The sequence below is a fragment of the Solea senegalensis genome, linkage group LG16 (genome assembly GCF_019176455.1).
Source record: "Solea senegalensis isolate Sse05_10M linkage group LG16, IFAPA_SoseM_1, whole genome shotgun sequence".
Classification (NCBI taxonomy): Eukaryota; Metazoa; Chordata; class Actinopteri; order Pleuronectiformes; family Soleidae; genus Solea; species Solea senegalensis.
Window position 1 is genome coordinate 1,684,178 of NC_058036.1, and position 20,595 is coordinate 1,704,772.

The 20,595-nt window shown below is 41.0% G+C and overlaps 1 protein-coding gene and 1 pseudogene across 2 annotated transcripts; one reads left to right on the top strand and one right to left on the bottom strand.

Annotated features, from left to right (window-relative positions):
• Window positions 1-85: 85 nt before the first annotated feature.
• Window positions 86-17,852, bottom strand: exoc3l4 (exocyst complex component 3-like 4). Of its 2 annotated transcripts, XM_044048017.1 has the most exons (15): window positions 17,506-17,852; window positions 17,257-17,354; window positions 15,956-16,214; window positions 14,991-15,107; window positions 14,686-14,886; window positions 12,988-13,606; window positions 11,246-11,363; window positions 10,766-10,897; window positions 10,389-10,489; window positions 8,403-8,501; window positions 5,324-5,447; window positions 4,735-4,857; window positions 4,133-4,306; window positions 3,885-4,006; window positions 86-1,890 (listed from the first exon to the last, which is right to left on the bottom strand). In XM_044048017.1, exons 3-15 carry the CDS (start codon window positions 16,194-16,196, stop codon window positions 1,665-1,667), a joined length of 2,397 nt encoding a protein of 798 aa, XP_043903952.1. In that variant the 5' UTR covers window positions 16,197-16,214; window positions 17,257-17,354; window positions 17,506-17,852; the 3' UTR covers window positions 86-1,664. The 2 variants fall into 2 exon arrangements, with proteins under 2 accessions (XP_043903952.1, XP_043903951.1); XM_044048016.1 differs by lacking the exon at window positions 17,506-17,852 and having other exon boundaries at window positions 17,257-17,424.
• LOC122783498 lies at window positions 878-1,072 on the top strand (annotated as a pseudogene).
• Window positions 17,853-20,595: the final 2,743 nt, after the last annotated feature.

The following is a 20,595-nucleotide window of genomic DNA, read 5'->3' on the forward strand; positions in this document are numbered from 1 at the left end:
TCTTGTTGTCTCTTTCTTTCTGTCTTTCTCTGTCCTTGTTGTCTTTCTTCCTGTCTTTCTTTGTCCTTGTTGTCTCTTTTTCTTCTTTCTGTGTCTACATCAGCAGGAGAAATGAGATGAGAGCATCATCAGGCTGCAGTGAGACATGATTAACATGATGTTTTGTGTGGAGCGTTGTGAGAGAAACATGTTGTTGTTGTTGTTGTTGGTTGTGTTCTTGTTAGTCGTGGTGTGAGCTGTGCCTCGATGGCCGTGTCAGCGAGACACACAGCAACAGACACGATCGGTCTGTGGCTGTTTGTCTTTGTACAGTCTGGCTCATTCTGCTCTGGTAGCCCAAGCCAATTTATTTTAATCCTTATGTAAACGCACATATTGTGGTCCAAAATGGCTGCCTCTGTAGAGCTGACCCTGAGATTGTACACTTGTAAAAAAACTAAGTATATTTGATTTAATCTTCTGCCAAATGAGAATAATTTGTCTTAAATTTGGAACTTTAATCATCTGCTGTTTCTTCTTCTTCTATACCTGCATCAGTGGGAGTGGAACGTGAGAGAGAACAGGAAGGATCACACACCACATCTGTTTTGATTTAGTTTGAGAGACTTTACCATAAGCTGCTGTTGGTTTTACACTTTCACTTTTACAGCTGGAAACTTGAGTGTTTTTGTTCTGTCTAAACTCACCACAAATTAAAGTGACTCAGTCCTAATATGTAAAAGCTCAGTTTTAGTTTTCATTATAGTCCTTGAGGAACATTTTGCAAATCACACTTTAATGAATGTAAAGTTTTCTCTTTAAATGCCCAGATTATGACATTTGATTGTAGGAGTTGAGTGATCTTCTGATTCACACCAGGACTGAAGATCCTCGTCTGTAGATATGAGATTTCAGGGATCATTTCTTCAGTTGTTCACTAGAGAAATGTGTTTCTAAAGAGTTTGGTCTCGCTGTCCATGATGAAGAGACGAGATGTTTCCTTCAGAGCAGGAATCTGGTGGAAGGCTCTGCTTCTTCTCCACTGTTGAAGATTGTTCAGTGTTTCTGTTTGAAGAAACATGTTCTGAGTGGACTTTAGAGTGTGTTCAAGGCTAAGCTTCTCCTTTTGACCAACGAGTGGAAGTCATGTTCATGTTCTGTCTTCACAGTTACTATTAATGCGTTTCTAAAATCTGTGTTTATCCTTAAAGATAAATATTTGTAGCTGATTTTTCCTGCCGTTCATGATTAAACTGCTGCAGAGGAAGAAGAAAACATCACAACACTGTTTGATTCATGTATGAATCAGACGGATGTCGACGGAAGAGAGCTATGAGTTTGTTAATGGGAAGGATTTAGATTTTAAACGTTAAATTAGACTCTAATTTAGGTTCTGTCGACAGGAAGTTGCTAACAGACGGACAGACTTCCTTTACAGAGGTAATACATTTTATTTTAATGTGAAATTTGAACTTCTTTATGGAAAACCAATAACAGGCTGCTTTAGGCTGCTATGGTGATTCATAAAACGCACTATGCCCCGCCCCCATCTTTCTACATTTTGTGGATAAAAAAAAACCAAACATTAATTATGTGCAAAATGTACAGTGCATGTGGACTTTGAGAACCTTGTGTAAAAGCAGCAGAGAAGACGCAAACATGTCCGTCTCCTCGTCCTCGTCGGATCAGCTGTCGGGCAGCAGGAAGCCGAGGCAGGACAGAGGCAGGCTGGACAGACAGTCTGTGTTCACGCTGACCTGCATGTCGCCAAACAACGACTGGTCTCTGTAGGCGGCGCCGGCTCCGCCCACGTTGTTGTTCTTCAGCTCGGTGAATCTGCGCAGGATGAGCTGGCGCTCGCGACCTCGCAGGAGACCCCGGAAGTTCAGAACGGCAACCAGGTGCTTCTTGCTGCAGGTGATGGGGAACAAAGACGCCATCAATTCACCATGTCATCCGTCACTGCACCACTTTAACCTCTGGTTCTACTGAAAATCCTCACTGTTTAAAGTTGTTTTTTAACAGTTCATTGATGCATTCATTTTGTGAAAACAGCAAAAATCTCTAATATAATGAGTCACTGATTAAAAGAGTAAAGTCAACTTTTGTTGTCTTTATTTGGCAACACAGATTTAGATTTAAAAAGTTTAATTTCTACTTTAAAACTTGAAAACGTCCAGAATTCCACTGTTGCTGATTGTTCAGTGTTTCTGTTTGAAACTCTGATGCAGGAAACATGTTCTGAGTGGACTTTAGAGTGTGTTGATGTTCAAAGTTGACCGTGACTTTTGTGGATCTGTTTGCCTTTTCAAAATCAAACTGACGGAAATGTGTGTTCATAAAACTGCAGCCACTTGCTCTTAAATCTAGAATACGCGCCGTCTACTACATCAAAGTAACGTATGTAATCCTGGATTGACCACCAGAGCAGAATCCTCGTAGGCTTGCAAGAAGCCCCCCCCCGATATGCTTGCAGCCATGAGCAAACATATCTCGTGAACTCCAGTTACTACGACCAATATTCATTTTGACGACAGCTGACTGGAGTTAGTATGAGGTTATTATAATCTTAAATAATCCGAAAAGAGTTACCTTTTTGGGATTGAAAAAATTCAGGGTTTTTATCAAAATGCACATTCAGGGTAAATCAGTTACTGAAGCAGACTTCACTTCCTCGTTCTCCTGGATTTAATGTTTTACATCCAGGTTTGGGGGGATTGAATCTGATGATTCTTTACCGGGCCACACAGGTGGTGTAGTGGTTAGCACTCTTGCCTTTGCAGCAAGAAGACCCCAGTTTGAAACCCTAACCCATCACCCCATGTCAGCTGAGAGTCCCTCATGTGGAGGATAAAGCGTTAGAATCGAAGGTGAACGGACGGATCAGCTTTAACGTTTCTAAAAATGTCTTCAGGGGAAACGGTGAGATTTCTCAAAGATAAATGAAAAACAGGATGTTGGTTAAGTGTTGACGTTTTGGACTTTTCTTACCTATTTTGAGTCGCTTGCCGCAACAGAGACGCTGCTTTTCAACACAGACACGTTGCCGCACTTTGACTGTGTTAACATACCTGCAGGTTTCACTTTAACCAGCCTGTTGATCAGTGCTGCTGCTCTTCATTCAGTACACCCTGACCTCTCCTACAAGCTCATTAACTGCACAGTCAACTTGGTTTCACTGGCTCAGAGCCTGTGTTTCCTTCACGTTAATTAAAAGCTCAGGTCATCTCCAAACGTTATCCGTCTTCACCGTTTTTCTGCATCGAGATCTCAAGAACAGAGCCTCGGGCCCCGAGCAGGAAAGAGACAAAGACGACCCCCTTGTGTCCTTCTTTTGATGTTTTTCCACCATACTGTTCTGACTCGACTTGACTTTCATTACTTTAGAGCCTCTTCAGCGACACAAACACACAAACGAGTGACTTGTGGGTGTAAGTGAATCATTAGTGAGTCGATTAAAAAGAATCGTTCAGTACTTCCTGCATGACACAGTCACTGAACTGAAATACCACTGAACGTGGCCGTGATTGGGCTCACGACCGCCGCCTGTCTCTAAATACACCAGACTCCTCTGTTAAAAACATTTTAGACATTTCCTTTGCTTAATGTTGCAGATTATCGCATCTTTTTAAATGTAATCTACAGTTCAGCATGGTTGGCTTTGATTCTCGTGTCGGACGTCGCGCTCATGACTCTTCCAGTGATGTCACTCTCTGACCAATCAGTGGCCGGCAGTCTGTCGAACCTCGTCAGAGCGGGTATTAAAAAACACACCAGGAACCAGGTCTGGACCGATGTGAACACAAATGTGACCGGACCACGCTCAGACTCAAGGAACATCTTTTGAATGTCCTCTCACCCTGTGTGTCCTAACCCTGACACGACAGAGAGTTCTCAGTGTTTACCTGAAGTCAGGGTAACGCTTCACCATCGGCTCCAGATGCTCCTTTATGTCCGCCTTCTTTTTCTGTCCGATGATGTTGCACAGGTCGTCTCCGACCGGGTACATCCACTCGTGACTTAACGTCTACAACGGGAAAAAGGACGGAAGTGTCAAAGACTCATTTGCAATTGCGGAAACAGTGTTTGTATACTTTTATTTATGTATTTAATAAATAAATGGGCCTGAAAAAAAACTTTAATCCTAAAAGACCTTCAGAGAATTTCCATGTTTTCTCTCCCTGAACACGTCAACGAGGTTCTCCCACTGTTGTCGGATCTTGGCCGCCGCCTTCTCGTGTTTCCGGTTCTTGCAGGAGTAGTTATTCTTCATCAGCTGACCAATGTATTCCCTCAGTACGTGGTAGTGCAAGTGACTGGCAAATGCCTGGCTCCAGGAAACACACACACACACAAATAACAGGATAAGCAGTGTGTGTATTTATCATCCATCACATTACCAACACCATCAGATCCTCTAAGCCACCACCTTCACTTCCACCTATTCATGTGTGCACATTAAGCCGTGAGTTTATCCCTCACTCTGAAATCACCTCTGCCGTCGCAGTGTCCGGACAAACACAATGAAAATGAAAAGTGATTCAGTGGAATTTCCAAGAGGGTCAGAGAAAAAAGGAAATAGGGATTTCCTCGGCAGAAAAGTGAGACACTTTAATCTAAATCAAGCCCGTCTCTACATACATAAATAAACAAACCAAACACACGTGTTTTCCGGATTATGTTGAATTTGTTCGACGATTATGGGAAACTGGAAAACGTGTTACATTATTTTGCAGGGACATTCAGGTTGCTCACCTGGACGTGTTGAGGCCTCATGAGGGCGCAGTGTTCGCCGAGAGCCTCTGTGCGCTCGTAGAGCTGATCGAAGTCGTCGCTATTAGTGAGCCACTTCCTCGTCATCATTCTCCTCAGAAACGGCTGGAAAGAGATCAGAAATGCAACAAACATCAGATGGATAGATAGATAGATAATATTTAGATCTGTTTGCTTGGTTACTTCTATTCCCATTTTAAGTTATTGCGTCTTTTATGTATTATTCTGTACAGCCCTTTGGTCCACTGTTGTTGTTTTGAAGTGCTTTACAAATAAAGTTGGACTAGATTGGATAATGGATGCTGAGTCACTGCTGGTTTTTATTTAACCATGCGTTAAAGTAGTTTTTGTGCCTAAACATGATTAAAACATTAAATATTAACTTGTTTCACCGACTCAATGAGCTTCACCTCTGGTGGGGAATTTACCTTATTTTTCAATGATGTCACACAAAGTTGGCTTTCTTTAATTAAAGTTTGTGGGAACACTTTCTTCTCTTATTTCCCATTTTACTAAACCGCAACAGAAAGCAGCTGAAACACGGTGATGAAACACGACTTCTTTGACAAACCTTCACGTCCTCTTTGAACTGGTCCTCCAGTCGCTGCGTGAGCCTTGCGATCAGCCACTTCACCTCTTTCCTGAAGTTTTCCATCTCGCCAGGACAGACACGTGCATATCCCTCCAGGTGCTGCCTACAACGGGAGGAAAGAAACAGAAGGAAAACAAACATTTGGTTGATTTTCACTTGTGTGAACAGTGTTGACCCAGCTGTACTCTGTCCATAAGTCACAAAAACACACCCTGATAGAATCACCACATGTCTGGTATAATGTACCAGAAAATGACATCGGTAGAAGTTGAATGCACTTTCTTTTATAATATTACTTAAGTAAAAGTCTTAAATTTTGTCACATTTACTGTGCTTAAGTAAGTCATTTTATGATATAAAATGTACTTAAGTTTTAGAGGGAAAAGTATTCAGAAAGTGAGGGTTCAATTCCTGACTCTGCTAGTCTCCGTGTCTCCTTGAGCAAAGACACTTAACTAGAGCTGAAACGATTAATCGATTACTAAATTAATCAACGACTATTTTGATAATTGGTTTGAAGCTTTTTTCATAATTAAAACAAGACTTCCGATTGTTTAAGCTTCTTAAATGATATATATTTTATGTATATATCTGCTCTGGATAACAAACAAATCATTAAAAGTCAATCATTTTGGTTTGTGGACAAAACAAGACATTTGAGAACATCATAATTTTTTTTGGATATTATTCTGAACACCAAACGATTTATCGGTTAATCGAGAAGATAATCGACAGATTAATCGATTATGAAAATAATCGTTTGTTGCAGCTCTACACTGAACCCCTTGTTGCAGCGTGTGAATGGGTGAAAACTGTAGTGCAAAGCAGCTCATCAACACTAGAAAAGCTCTATATAAATACAGACCATAATACCAACCAACATAATAGCCTAGCCGTTCTAGAACTGTATCATCATTACTTGTTTCCTGTTTTATTTTGTAGTATTTCCTTGTGTTTCCTGTCCTCCCTCTTGATTGTCTGCCCCGCTCTAATGAGACTGACAAGGCATTTCCTCATTTATTTGTTTTAGCCGGTTCTTTTCTGCGTTTGGGTCCTCATTTGAATGAAAGGCATGACGCTGAGTGGCAGCGAAGCCTCGAGCTGCCACACACACACATCCTGTGTATGTGGTGACTGACACAAACAGCTGTGTGTGTGGTGGTTTTAGGGGTTGAGCTTCTTCCACTGCAGGCAGCGTTTCACACTCACAGCCCCGATTCTCTGAAATCACGTGGGGCCAAATGACATGTGGGGGTGACGAGCTGCCCCAGGCTGCCTCAGGCAGCGTCTGCTTTGCCTTATAATCACTGCAAACTCCTCAACCAGGAGGGAAAAATGTGTTGGCACGAGCGCTCGATTCTGCAGCCATGGTTCACTATAGTTCAGAGATGAGTCATCCATCCACACACACACACACACACACACACACACAAAGAGAAGCAGTGGGGATTTTGTGTGGATACTTTAACTGTGTGTGGATATGCAGCTGAACTTAAGTTCACACACATTTTTTACTTTTTATTCACTCTTATTTGCTTTTTTGATTCTTCTTTTTATTCCTTCTTTGCTGATATATATATGTATGTATGTGTATATACATACTCACATACATACATGTATATATATATATATATATATACACACATACATACATATATGTGTATAGATGTATATATATATATCTATATATACACATGCTGGCGTGTGTGCATATTGTGCATGTATGTATGTGTGTGTGTGTACATGTCTATATTGTGCATGTGTGTATATGTGTGTGTGTATGTCTATATTGTGTGTGTGTATATGTCTATAATATGCATGTGTGTATATATGCCTATATTGTGCATGTGTATGTGTAGAGAGTGTATATGTCTATATTGTGCATGTGTGTGTGTAGAGTGTATATGTCTATATTGTGCATGTGTGTGTAGAGTGTATATGTCTATATTGTGCATGTGTATATGTGTGTGTATGTCTATATGTGTGTGTGTGTATATGTCTATAATATGCATGTGTGTATATGTCTATATTGTGCATGTGTATGTGTAGAGAGTGTATATGTCTATATTGTGCATGTGTGTGTGTAGAGTGTATATGTCTATATTGTGCATGTGTGTGTAGAGTGTATATGTCTATATTGTGCATGTGTGTATATGTGTGTGTGTATGTCTATATTGTGTGTGTGTGTATATGTCTATAATATGCATGTGTGTATATATGCCTATATTGTGCATGTGTGTGTGTAGAGTGTATATGTCTATATTGTGCATGTGTGTGTAGAGTGTATATGTCTATATTGTGCATGTGTGTGTGTAGAGTGTATATGTCTATATTGTGCATGTGTGTGTAGAGAGTGTATATGTCTATATTGTGCATGTGTGTGTATATGCCTATATTGTGCATGTGTGTGTGTAGAGTGTATATGTCTATATTGTGCATGTGTGTGTGTAGAGTGTATATGTCTATATTGTGCATGTATGTGTATGTGTGTAACATATTGTGCATGTATGTATATGTGTGTGTGTGTATGTGCCTATATTGTGCATGTATGTGTGTGTGTACGTCTATATTGTGCATGTATGTATATGTGTGTGTGTGTGTATGTGCCTATATTGTGCATGTATGTATATGTGTGTGTGTATGTCTATATTGTGCATGTATGTATATGTGTGTGTGTATATGCCTATATTGTGCATGTGTGTGTGTAGAGTGTAAATGCCTATATTGTGCATGTGCGTGTGTAGAGTGTATATGTCTATATTGTACATGTATGTATATGTGTGTGTGTGTATGTCTATATTGTGCATGTATGTGTGTGTGTGAGGGTCAGGTTTAGTGTTAGCGACACAAGTAATCTGTTTGGTTCAAAGTCAAAGCAGAATAAAGAAAAATTAAGTGAAATAACATTCATGACGAGCACAGACTCCAAACCTTTTACATCACAGCGTGTAACTCGATCAGGATCTTTGGCAGCAAATGACTGCTTGGCTCCGCCCTCGGGTTTTCTGACTAGATTTATTCAGAGGAGGAGGAGAAGGAGGAGAGTCATGTGACTTACTGTAAAGCAGTGAAGCCGTTGATGTAGGTGATGTGATAGTTTGTCCACGGAGGCCGAGGTCTGAGGGAACTGCACTGACGCATGAACTCAGACTCAAACCTGCACAGGAAAAATGCATCAAACATGTTAACCCTGACACACAGAGCATTTAGGCTGCTTTTTCCCCCTTTACTCACTTTAAACGTATCTACAGACGCTATAAGAATGTGGAATATAGAATGTCTTATATGTGATATACCCTTTATATATCATATATTAGCTGAGTCATGTTTGGCGGGGAGAAATTGGTGGTTGGGAAAACTTGTCCAATCTAATCCATTCCAACTTTCTTTGTAAAGCACTTTAAAACAACCACAGTGAAACCAACATGCTGCACAGAAGAATAAATAAATAAATAAAAGGCATAATAGCTCACAAGAGGCAAAACGATGCGTCTAAATTAACAATTAAAATCAATTCAAAGATATAAAAACATACTTAAATGGAAATAACATGGACAACTTAAACAGCGTCAATGACTCCAAGCCAACGCGCCAAAACTCGGTAACCAATCGGCAGGCAGCGTCCTAAGCCCCGCCCACGGTGAGAATCACCAACAAAAACCCAGCGAGCACAAACGCAAAAGAGTCGGAACAAGCGGAACTCTAACTGTATTTGTTATTTGTGTATTTTGTGGTTCATTTTTTGTTTTCATAAAGTGTTGTTTGATAAAAATTGACACAGATCTAATTCCTGCGTTAGCGTTAGCTTAAAAACATCAGTTTTCTCTGTGGACTTTGGTGCGGGCGAGTGAGTTTACAAACTCGGTGAGGAGAAGATGACGCAGGCGGTGGAGGATCACATGCTGGTGAAACTCGTGCACATTTCCGTCGTTATTCACGGACGGCGGTTTCGTCTGCAGTTTTATTTAGCTAAAGGATGACGATGAGGATGAAGAGGATCTTTTCTGCACCTGCAGAGGTTACTTTAGGCAAATAATAAAAAGAGGAAACAGAAACACTATTGCTTCATGCGGAAATTCCTGTTATTGGTTTGGGTCATTCATAAATTGACCTTTCATCATTATCTTTTCAGGATTACTCAATTATTTTTAAGGAAGTGGTATTAAATTGAAAACAATTTTCCCCCTCGTTCTCTCTCGTTTTTTGTAACTTCCTCCCTCACTCGTGTTCAGTGTGTTGTCAACTCTTCTGCTGCTGCATCTATGGAATCCTCTTCATGAGGTATTTCCCCACAGACGGACACTGTAAACATCGAGTCTTAAGTGTCTGTTGTCACGGAAACATTCCAGCTCTGTGTGTGTGTGTGACTGGTATTCCTGGTGTTGTGGGGACCTGTCTTCTACATTACTACATTCTGTGGTGAAGACATGTTGTGTGGTTAGGGTTAGATCCAGTACTAGTTCTGGTTAAGGTTTAGAGTTAAAGTTAGAGTTCATCTCCAAGTCAATGCAATGTCCCCTGAAGTCATGGAAACCAGAGTATGTGTGTGTAGATTTGTGAGGGCCAAATACAAGGACAGGCTTGTGTGTGTGTGTTTATATCATTGTGAGGTCTAATAAAAACACACAAACTTATCTTTCTGATGACATTTTGACATTGTGGGGTTAAGACCTGATTTTAGCACCAGGTTTTGGTCTCCATGAGGACTACTGGTCCTGACAAGGTCAGTGTTCATGACAGAAAAAGCAAACAAATCAAACACACACACTTGTTTATCTAAGTGAGGACACACCATCGGCATAACGCATTCCCTGGCCCTTTACCCTAAAGTTAACCATCACAACTAAGTGTCTAACCTTAACCTTTAACCTTTAACCTTTAACCTTACCCTGACCTAAACCCAATTCTTACCTCATTTCTGAGGAACTGGTTAAAGTTTAGGACTAAGATTGAATTGAATTGTGGTTACAGTTAAGGTAAGAGTTGCACATTAACTGGTTAAGGTTAGTGATAAGGCTTTAGTGTGTGTGTGTGTGTCATGTACCTTTTAGGGAACAGCTTCAGTTCCTCGAGACAGGAAGTGATTACTCTCTTTTCCAGCTGAGCATCAATCTGTGGAGCGTTTTTAACGATTCCATCCACTCTCTGAAAACACACACACACACACAACAGTGAGTGAGACAGTGAAGCTCTCTGCTGCCACCACGTGGTTGTTTCTGTGTGTTGTGTGTGTGTTTGACGTTCATTTGTCGTTGTTTTTCATTATTATTGTCCGTCTTTCTTCTGTTAAATAAAATAACTTAACAGGACTGATAACATCCAAGCTTCTGAGTCTGATTCATGAAGGAATGACAAATGCACTTAAAGTACACGTATGATGAGGTAATTTAAGAATCTGAAAGAGTCGGAAAACAGTCGCACCGTAAAGATGTCCCTGTGAAACGGAGCGTCCAGGACGTCGTCGTCTCCGTCCTGTTCCCACATCTTTTGTTTCGTCCAAACCACTTCGTTCTCGAGTTCAATGACTCTGTCGAGGGAAAACCTCACGTCCACCTGAAGCAGCAACAACAACAACAACAACACACGGAGAAGAAGTAAATAATAAATCAGTGAAGAAACAAATAACCTGCAGCTGATTACAAATATACAAGAACAACGACTAAATATCATTTTTTTCCCCACTGTTGCACATATTACATTTTATGTTTATAATATTTGTTTGTATTGCTGTTGAAACAATTTCCCCTTGGGGATGAATAAAGTATTTCTATTCTATTCTATTGATAATAATAATAATAATAATAATAATACATGATGAAATTGTACAATTTTGAACATTTTAAGATAAAAACACCTGATTCAAATGGTAGAAAAATAAATAAAACGTGTTAGTTGCCTGACCTTGACTCTGTTGCAGTATTTGTCCCTCAGCTGTTCGAGGAAGTGCTCGTCCAGCTGCAGGTCACTGCTCTCCTCCCTCATCTCGGGCTGCAGGGACACATTTGCCATGATCCTCTCACTGGAACAGGTAACATTTCACTACATGTCATCATCGTCATTTTATTATTATATTATTATTATTATTATTATTATTATTATTATTATTATTACAACATATTTCCACTGAAGAAAAAGATGAGATTATGAGGATTTTGTGACATTCATTCGTTCATTCTGCCATGAAGCTGCAAAATGAAGTAGCCACTTATGAATTTGAGTTATTCATGTATTTAAGTATGATTTTTATATACTTAAATTTATTCCCTGTCTGCAGACATTTAGCAGACGCTTTTATCCCAAGCGACTTACAATGGAATCGAGTACAATCAGCCAGGGGTGGAATCGAACTTGCGACCATGATGTCTTTAGCACACAGGGTACCGGTCTTAACCACTGAGCCACTCCACCACACACATATATATGTGTGTGTATATATACATACATATATATACATATATATCCCTGAGCAAGGTACTACTAATGCAGAGATCTAAATCACTATCACTAATGGTTGCTTTCTTGATTTTTGATGTTTATAAATTGTTACTGAATTCTGTGATGTTTTTATTTTAGTTGTCTTGCTGCGCATTCAATTTCATATTTAATTGTGCTTCTAAAATAATAAGAAATGAATGAATTCATGGTAACTAAATAAATAAATAGCAATTGAATGTAAGTAGAAGAAGAACCTGAATTTTCTTTTACTTTTTTAATAAATGGTTACTCTATAATCCAGATTATCTGGATAGACATACACCGGGGTCAAGGGATTCACCATAGACACATTTTTATCGCTATTAAAACTGAACAAAAAGAGTCTGAAATATCATTACTTTGAGTCCCCGGTGAGTCTGACCTTTCTTCATCCCTCTTTGTGTTGTTAATGGATTTTATTATAAGAAGAAGAAGAAGAAGGAGAAGAAAAAGGCTCTTCAGGGAGAATCACACATGCTCTGACTGTGTTTGAGTGACAGGTGGATGCGGCGCAATAAACGTGTTCCACAGAAACACGAGCAGAGAAACTGACCGCTGACTGCTGCTTAATCTGCTCCAGCTGACGAACTAATGAGCTCCTCATGAGGGGGAATTCATATTTGTGCTGCGTTCAAATAAAGATCTATAGTGATGTTCAGTCTGCTTTATCTCAAGTGTTACACAGTCTTTTTCAGTTGGAAACTGGAGTTTGTTTTGCTTTGTAAACCACTCACGCTCCCACACCAAAGTCCATAGAGGAAATGAGTGATTTTAACATCACAGCACACGGGCGCTGATGATCCACTGCCGCCTCCATCACGAAGTTCGAATGTGTTACTTTGTGACTTTGGTGTTTGAAGTTCCTTTATTCAGATTGACCGCAGTGACACAAAGTGACCACACGAGGGCAGCAGCAGACCAGCAGCGCCTGTCACCTGGTGAGCTGAAATCACTGATGAGAGTTAAAGGTGTGCAAGTGGAAAACATATTCCTGGGATATCACAGACTTAAGAGGGCATAGATTTTATTTTGGCTAAAATTTGGCTCACACTCTGTTCTCTTGCTCAAGCCCGCTCAATAAATCCTGAACTATCCCTTTAACCTCACTTCAGCTGCAGATCAGTGTGTCAGTTTGTCCTGGTCTCTCGTCCGTCCCCCGGTGCACTGACCTCTTGTATCTGTTGACGATCCAGTCCAGCAGAGCGAACAGGTCCTTGAGCTCCGTCACCTGCTGCTCCAGCTTCCTCAGATGCTGCGCGACCACCCTGTGGTAACCCCTCACGTAGGTGCTGAAGACCCTGAAGCTGGGCGGGTACGACCACCTCAGCTCCGTCTTCACGCTCGCCAGGTCGTCCACGATGGCTTTACCCAGCAGACCCAGGTGGACGCTCAGCCAGGCGGCGTTCTGCTCCCTCTGCTCCAGGTGAACACTCTCCACTTTGGCCCGCACGCCCTCGTCCACCGCGTCCCTCCAGGCCTCCATCCAGCTCCCTGCTAAACCCCCGGCTTCCTCCGCTCTCTTCTCCTCCTCCTGGATGATGCGGGCCACGAGGACCAGCAGCCCCTTGTTCCTGCAGGGGAAAGAGTTGGAGTCGCGCACGATGGTGGTGATCTTGTTCCTCAGGTCTCTGTAGAGGAGATTGAGGTCTTTCTCCTTCTTGACGAGATCCATGGGCGAGTCTTGGCCACAGTGCTGCAGCTCCTGCTGGAACTCCAGCCGCAGTGCGAGCAGGTTGAGGTGGGCCTCCTCCAGAACCTCCATCTCTATCAGTTTACTGATCTGCATCACTGGGAAATCAACAGAGAGGACCTTTAATAAACCACAGCCAGCAGGTGGCGTTCCAACAACTCCAAACACAGAAATACAGTCCTACTTATTTATTATTAAGCACCACAAGGGGGCGCCTGCATCTTTACAGTCATCCGTGGACCCAATGATTTAAATTGATTCTTAATTTTAAACTTAAGTAACTAGTTTGTAACACTAGTGACATGATTTCGTAACATATTTTACATCATTTTTGATAATCAAGCCATTTTTTTGGTAACTTCAGTGAAAGGTATTTGTCATACTTTTGTAAAAAACTATAATTGTTTCTGCAATGTTAGTTTAATTCTTTTGTAACATTACATGATATTAAAAAAAACCATGGTGCTGAAAGTAATTGTAACGTTTGTTGTTACATGTATTTGTAACAAATAGGCATTTTGTGAAATCTGGTAAAATAAGTAATTTTTTCCCAAACCTTTAGTAACTTATTGTGTAACGCTGCAACATTTTACAAAAAAAGTTTTGGTAATTAATCCTTTTTTGTAACTTTGGTGAAATGTGTTTTTATAAGTTTTTGGTGATGTCATTGTTTTGTAATAAAAGTAACATTATTGTGTAACAAACTTGAATTTTCCTGTTTCTTTTATAGAAAATTTTGTAACGTAACATTTTGTGAAAAGAAATTCCGTAATGCAAATCATATTTAATAATAATCCGGACATTTCTTTTTTTTTTTTACTTTACGTGTCGGAACATTTCAGTTGTGTTTACTGACCAACTCGACCTCTGAGTGTAAGATTTCTATCTTCTGCTCCTGTTGCCAAAACAGAACAAGAGGAACGATAAAGAAGAGACGGACGGGAAGGTTTTCATGTGTGTTTTGTATCTTTCAAACAGAGGCTGGTTGAATTGATTCATTGTTGATTGCTGTTACTGCTCTGTACTTTTCCTCTGGCTGTGACCCTGTAAATGCTTTTAAAGACGACGTGAGCGCTCAGGGTTAAGTACTGAGCTTCCTGTGTGTGAATGTTTTGACTTTTCTACATCTAGAATCATCTGAAATCATCTGGAATCAAAACATTGGAAGAGACGGTACCTGACAGTGGTGTGTGGGGTATTTCTGGCAGTGTGTACATCTCATCAATCTCTGCCAAATCCTCCATCTCCTCCTTCTCCTCCAGCTTCTCCTCTGATGGACCTTCAGTGACATTTGTCCTGGATTTGTCCTTGTCCTTGTCCTTCTTGGAACCCTTTTTCAGGCTATACGGAAATTTTCTGGATTTCGACATCGTGGGATCTGTGGATGGAGAACGCAGCACGTGAACACGTGGGGTTGGGTTGTGGACTTTTGGTCGTCCCCATTTAAGATTCATCATTTTAACCGTCATAAATGTGCGGTACCTGTCTTTGAGCGCTTCAGAGGTCGGCTCTTCTGCCAACTCTCATCTTCCTGCTTCTTCTGAAAGAAACCCCCGACGCTCTTCAGAGGAGAAGTTGCCGCAGATCCAGCGCTCAGACCTACAAAAAGTGAGAACAAAAAACCATCAACCGTCTGTTTCACCGTGACATTTGTTGACAAAGGCGTGGTTGGTTGAGGCTGTATCATTCCTTATGCCAGTGTTGGTCACAGTTCTGCTCCTGAATGACTGAACATCGGCTGTGGGTTCACGTCCACCATGAAATTTGTGGGCTCATTCTGCAGCGGAGAAGTTTTCTACAGTGAAACTAGTGTCAGGTCCTAAAATGTAGTTTCTATGTGGACAGAACGCCTCTCCAACACTAAAACTACCTAGCGTTAGCTTGAAAAGTCCAAGTTCAATCAATCAAACTTTATTTAAACGGCACTTTTTATACAAGGCAACACAACTCAGACACAATGAAATAAAGAAACTGCTTCGGCCGACAAACGGTTGGTAGCAGCAGATTCTTCAATTGGTCGCTAAATACGTCATTCCCTTCGCGGCGCGGGATCATTTTGATAGCGAATACACTACTTGAGGAAAACGATGACGTCTTATTCTCTCTCTCTAGAAGTGTTGAATCGTAAAATAAAAAGGAAAACAAAACCTAACCTAAAGTCGCTAAATATTCACACGGAAACGCCACAAAACCTAAACAGAAACTGACTTCATTTCCCTTTCTTTCCCCTGGCTCGGTCCCTTCTTCCTTCCGTTATTCTATAAATGTAATTTAGTACAACGTCGTCTTCTGTTTCAGCGCCACTTACAGTCCTGGCATATGTACTGCAGTGTTATTCACTGAAACAATGCCGTGTTTATGGGGAACAATCATTTCCTGGCGTCATTTCCTGTCTGCACTTGTTTGTCTGACCTTGTCAGGTCACATGACTGCGTGTTGGTACTCACTGGGCGAGGGAGGAGGTGCCGCCGCCGCTGCTGCCTCACTTCCACCTGGCTCGGCTTTACACGTGACCTTTGACCCTTTGCCTGAAGGTGACAGTGGGCTCTTCTCCGCTGCACGAAGCACGCTCCTCCTGAACGACTGCATGGCCCCCAGCGCATGCCGCTTCACTCCACCGCCGGTCGGCACCGCGTCCCCGTCGCTCTTCTGGGACGTGTCGTCCTCATCGGCGGACCTGTCCGTCATCGCTGACGTCGTATCCTGCTGTGAGGGGACAACAGGATGAAAGGTAAGGGACGCCAAGAGGAGACGTCCGTCTCTGTGCTCTGTGTGGGAAGCGGAGGTGTTTTCAGGTTGGTGTCGTGTGGTTTCAGTTTTGTTTACACAACACAAACAACCGGCCTGAGCAGTTCTTGCACGTTACAACGAATGAATGGGTATGAAAAGAAAGTCTCCGCCTTTTATTTATTTGATTTATCCTCAAATGAAGGAAAAGGAACTACCTCCACACTCCTTATAAAGATGTCAAAACAAACCATCAATCATCACAAAAACAGGTTGGCAGATCTGGTTTCAGTTTCTTTTAAATGGAAAAAGCAACAGCAACGCTCAAACTATCACTCTCCCACACCAAAGTCCATTCAGAAAATCGATGATTTTAGCTCACGGGGGCACAGGAGCTGCTGGTCTACTGCTGGAAAAGTCCATCCAACAGTGAAATAAAGACGTGAACAGATTATTAACATATCATCATTTTATTAGGTGAGCTTTGGTTAAGTATTTGTACTTTACTTTGTTATTTCTATCAACTTTTACTTTTACTATTCTACATTTCCTCTAACTGTCTTACTAACTGTTACTCGTTACTACCAAATATAATCAGAAGAAGAAGAAGAGTTGGTATTATGGTCTGTATTTCTATAGAGTTGCTCTACACTGCACTTTTCCCTCAGTCACACGCTGCAACATGGGGTGAGTGTCTTTGCTCAAGGACACACAGAGACGAGCAGGAGCCAAGATTTGTACCCAGCTGAAAGACAACTCGCCGGACCACTGAGCCACCATGGCGCAATCCTAACTCCTCACTTTTTTTGACACTTTTACTAAAATCTTGAAACATTTAATATCAGAAAATGACCTTTGATACTTCAGAACAGTAAACGTCACAAACGTTAAGACTTCTACTTAAGTAATATTATATAAAAAAGGGACATTTTCAGGTAACAAGTATCACTTTTCAGGTACTTAATACACATAACACACACACACACACACATAAAAACACGTTTCTAGAACGTTCTCTTACCTGTGGAGCTCACTGCCAGACACAGGAACTGCTCTGCTCTGCTTTCACTTTTCATGTGACGATTGAGGGGGGAGAAAAAGCAGGTGAAGGGACGTTACCTGGCTCAGGTGTCAGTGCGGAGGAGGAAGAGAAATGGAAAAAGAAAGCAATCTGGGACAAAGATTAACTCTCTCTCTCTCTGAGTAAATGTTTCCACACACAAACACTTCACTACATACAGTGTCACTCACTCAGAAAACTCGTATTTACCTAAAACTCTCATCCCTCTTTTTCTTTTCTTTCTTTTTTTCTTTCTGGCATGTAGCGTCTCACTATTTGCCCGTGCTGCCTTCAAGGACCTCCGGGAAACTCCTGCTTCAAGGTTATCAGTCATTAATCATTAGGTGTGACGTGACGCTTGGACACCGTACTTGAGGCGCGAAGTGGACCCTTAAAGGGAAAGCTTCATTTCAGCGTCAAGTCAAAGTTCTTTCTTTTAAACTCGGCACAGACACGAGCGGTGAATGAAGTTCTCCGTCCAGGGAATGTGTTTCTCAGCTTGAGGAAGCACGAGTGTCAGAATTCTGTGAAAAAAAGTCTGAATTTTGAGATTAAAGTCAGAATTCTGGGGGAAAAGGTCAGAATTCTGTGAAAAAAACTCTCAATTCTGAGATTAAAGTCAGAATTCTGGGAGAAAAGGTCAGAATTCTGTGAAAAAAGTCTCAATTCTGAGATTAAAGTCGGAATTCTGAGATTAAAGTCAGAATTCTATGAAAAAAGATCAGCATTCCATGAAAAAAGGTCAGAAAAAAGAGAGATTCTGAGATTAAATTCAGAATTCTGGGGAAAAAAAGGTAAAACTTATGAGATTAAAGTCAGAATTCTGAGAAAAAAGTCTTAGAATTCTAAGATTAAAGTCTGAATTCTGTGAAAAAAGATTTTTTTTTACATGTGGCCCTAATACTCTTCCGTACAAAGGAATAGGTCCAATTTAAAATAAATAAATACAGAGAAGAAAGGAAAAAGAATGTAGCAGGGACAAAAACTGATTATAGCCTTTAAACCAGGGGTCACTCATATCTATAACACCTATTTTATTTAGTTTGAATTGGTAAATTAATCATTTCCAAGAAATGTTTTATTTGGGACCCCCTGAAAAATAGTTAGCGAATCGCTGCCTTACATAACCCCACTTGAAAAACTATACCTTTTAGTTTTTTTCCATTTTGTAACCTTTTAAACTGTGAAGAATTAGTGTAGTTAAAATAAAAATATGTACTTTTACCTCCTCTGTATTCTACTATATAATATTGGTCAAGTCTAGTATAGTATAAATATATTCTATATAAAATCCTTAATTTTAACAGGAGTAAAAACAAACTGTCCTCCACCTCTGGTTCTGTTTCCTGTCGTTTTGCTCCACTAGAGGGTGATATTTGCTCTCTTCTCACCTTCCCTCATGTAAATAACCACACGCTGTAGCTCAGGAGCAGGAAGTGCAGGTGTATGGACTCTGAGATGTGTCTTTGACCCACATGTGACCACATCAGCTCAACCTGCGTGACCAAGCAATCAGTCAATCTGAGCGTTTCCGGTCCAGATGAGTGACATCCTGACCAGCTGCTCCATCTGTGTGTGTGTGTGTGTGTGGATTATATGTAAATGAGATCAGTGTGTCCAGCTGGTATCTACAGTATCAACAACAGGCTTAACAGAAATCAACACATCCTGTTTCATGCATCGTCCTTCTTCTTCTTCTTCTCCTCCTTCTTTTTCTGCCTCTGAAATCAAAAAGGTCTTCAATGAAAACCGTGGTTAGTGGCAAATTCACCTGCCCTCATCATTCACCTGTCCCTACCGTTCACCTGTCTGTCCTCATTATTCACCCGTCTGTCCTCATCATTCATCTTCATTCTGTCAATTCATCTCATCCCCCCGTCTATCCTCATCATTCACCTGTCTGTCCTCATCATTCACCTGTCTGTCTCTGTATTCACCTGTCTATCCTCATCATTCACCGTCTGTCCTCATCATTCACCTGTCCTCGTTATTCACCTGTCTGTCCTCATCATTCACCTGTCCTCATCATTCACCTGTCTGTCCTCATCATTCCTGTCCTCTGTATTCACCTGTCTATCCTCATCATTCACCGTCTGTCCTCATCATTCACCTGTCTGTCCTCATCATTCACCTGTCCTCATCATTCACCTGTCCTCATCATTCACCCGTCTCTCCTCATCATTCACCTGTCTGTCCTCAGCATTCACCTGTCCTTATCATTCACCCGTCTGTCCTCATCATTCATCTGTCCTCAAAAGTAACAGATGTGATTTCAAAAGTACAGTAACTTCCAAAAAACATACTTAAGTAAAAGTAAAAATAACTTAAAACAAAAATTACTTTAAAAAGTACAAGTACACAAAAAAATCTCCTCAGTTACGGTAACGCCAGTAAATGTAATTCATTCCTAAAAGGAAATCCTCTGTATCTCTGTTCTTGTCACTACTTCACACATTCATACTTCAACTTGGAATTAATAACTGACCGTGAGGAGATATCACAATCCCTTTTGAGAAAATCAGATATGATAATGAGGCGCGGCTTCATGCCTGTCAGCTGGTTGTATTTCCTGCTGTCAGTCGCACAGGAACATCAGACGGGACAGAAGTGCTCGCAGACTGTTGACAGTCACACAGCTCAGGCCTCGTCACTGTCTGCACATACAACACAGCCGCTCTGAACTCTGCTCTCCACTGACAATAGACGCAGGATAATCCACTGAGCTGCACACGCCTGATGCGCCTTTCCTTCAAATTAAACCAGGAGATCCTTTATCCCGACTGTAATACTTCAACATGCAGTGAAAGAGTCATCTGTGTCACTATCTTCCCTCCTTCATAAAGCTTCAATAAATCCACATATTTCCCCTCACAGTTCGTGTGGATCAGCTTACAATGGGAAAGTCTGTCAGTGATGGTACACATTTAAATTCAGAGTGGATATTGCCTGGCTGTCTGTCACTATTATTATTTTTTATTTTTTTAAAAAAACCAAAATACATGGCGCCAACCTTCCCATCAACTTGCCACTGCTTCATCTGTTCATCCTTTCATTCACTCACTGTTGCTCGTTCTGCATCTCCGTCAAAATGTTGCTGGAGGATGAAGTTTCACTGGCACAGGGAGAGAAAAGAAAACATGTTATTAAACATGTCACACAACCAAATGCATTTCATACAACACCAATATATTACGATCATATTTTGACCTACAACAAAGAAACAAATACATTATAATTAATCAATTATTATAAGTTTTTTGCAAAAATACACAGCCTAGAAGTGCATAAGACCAGCGTAAT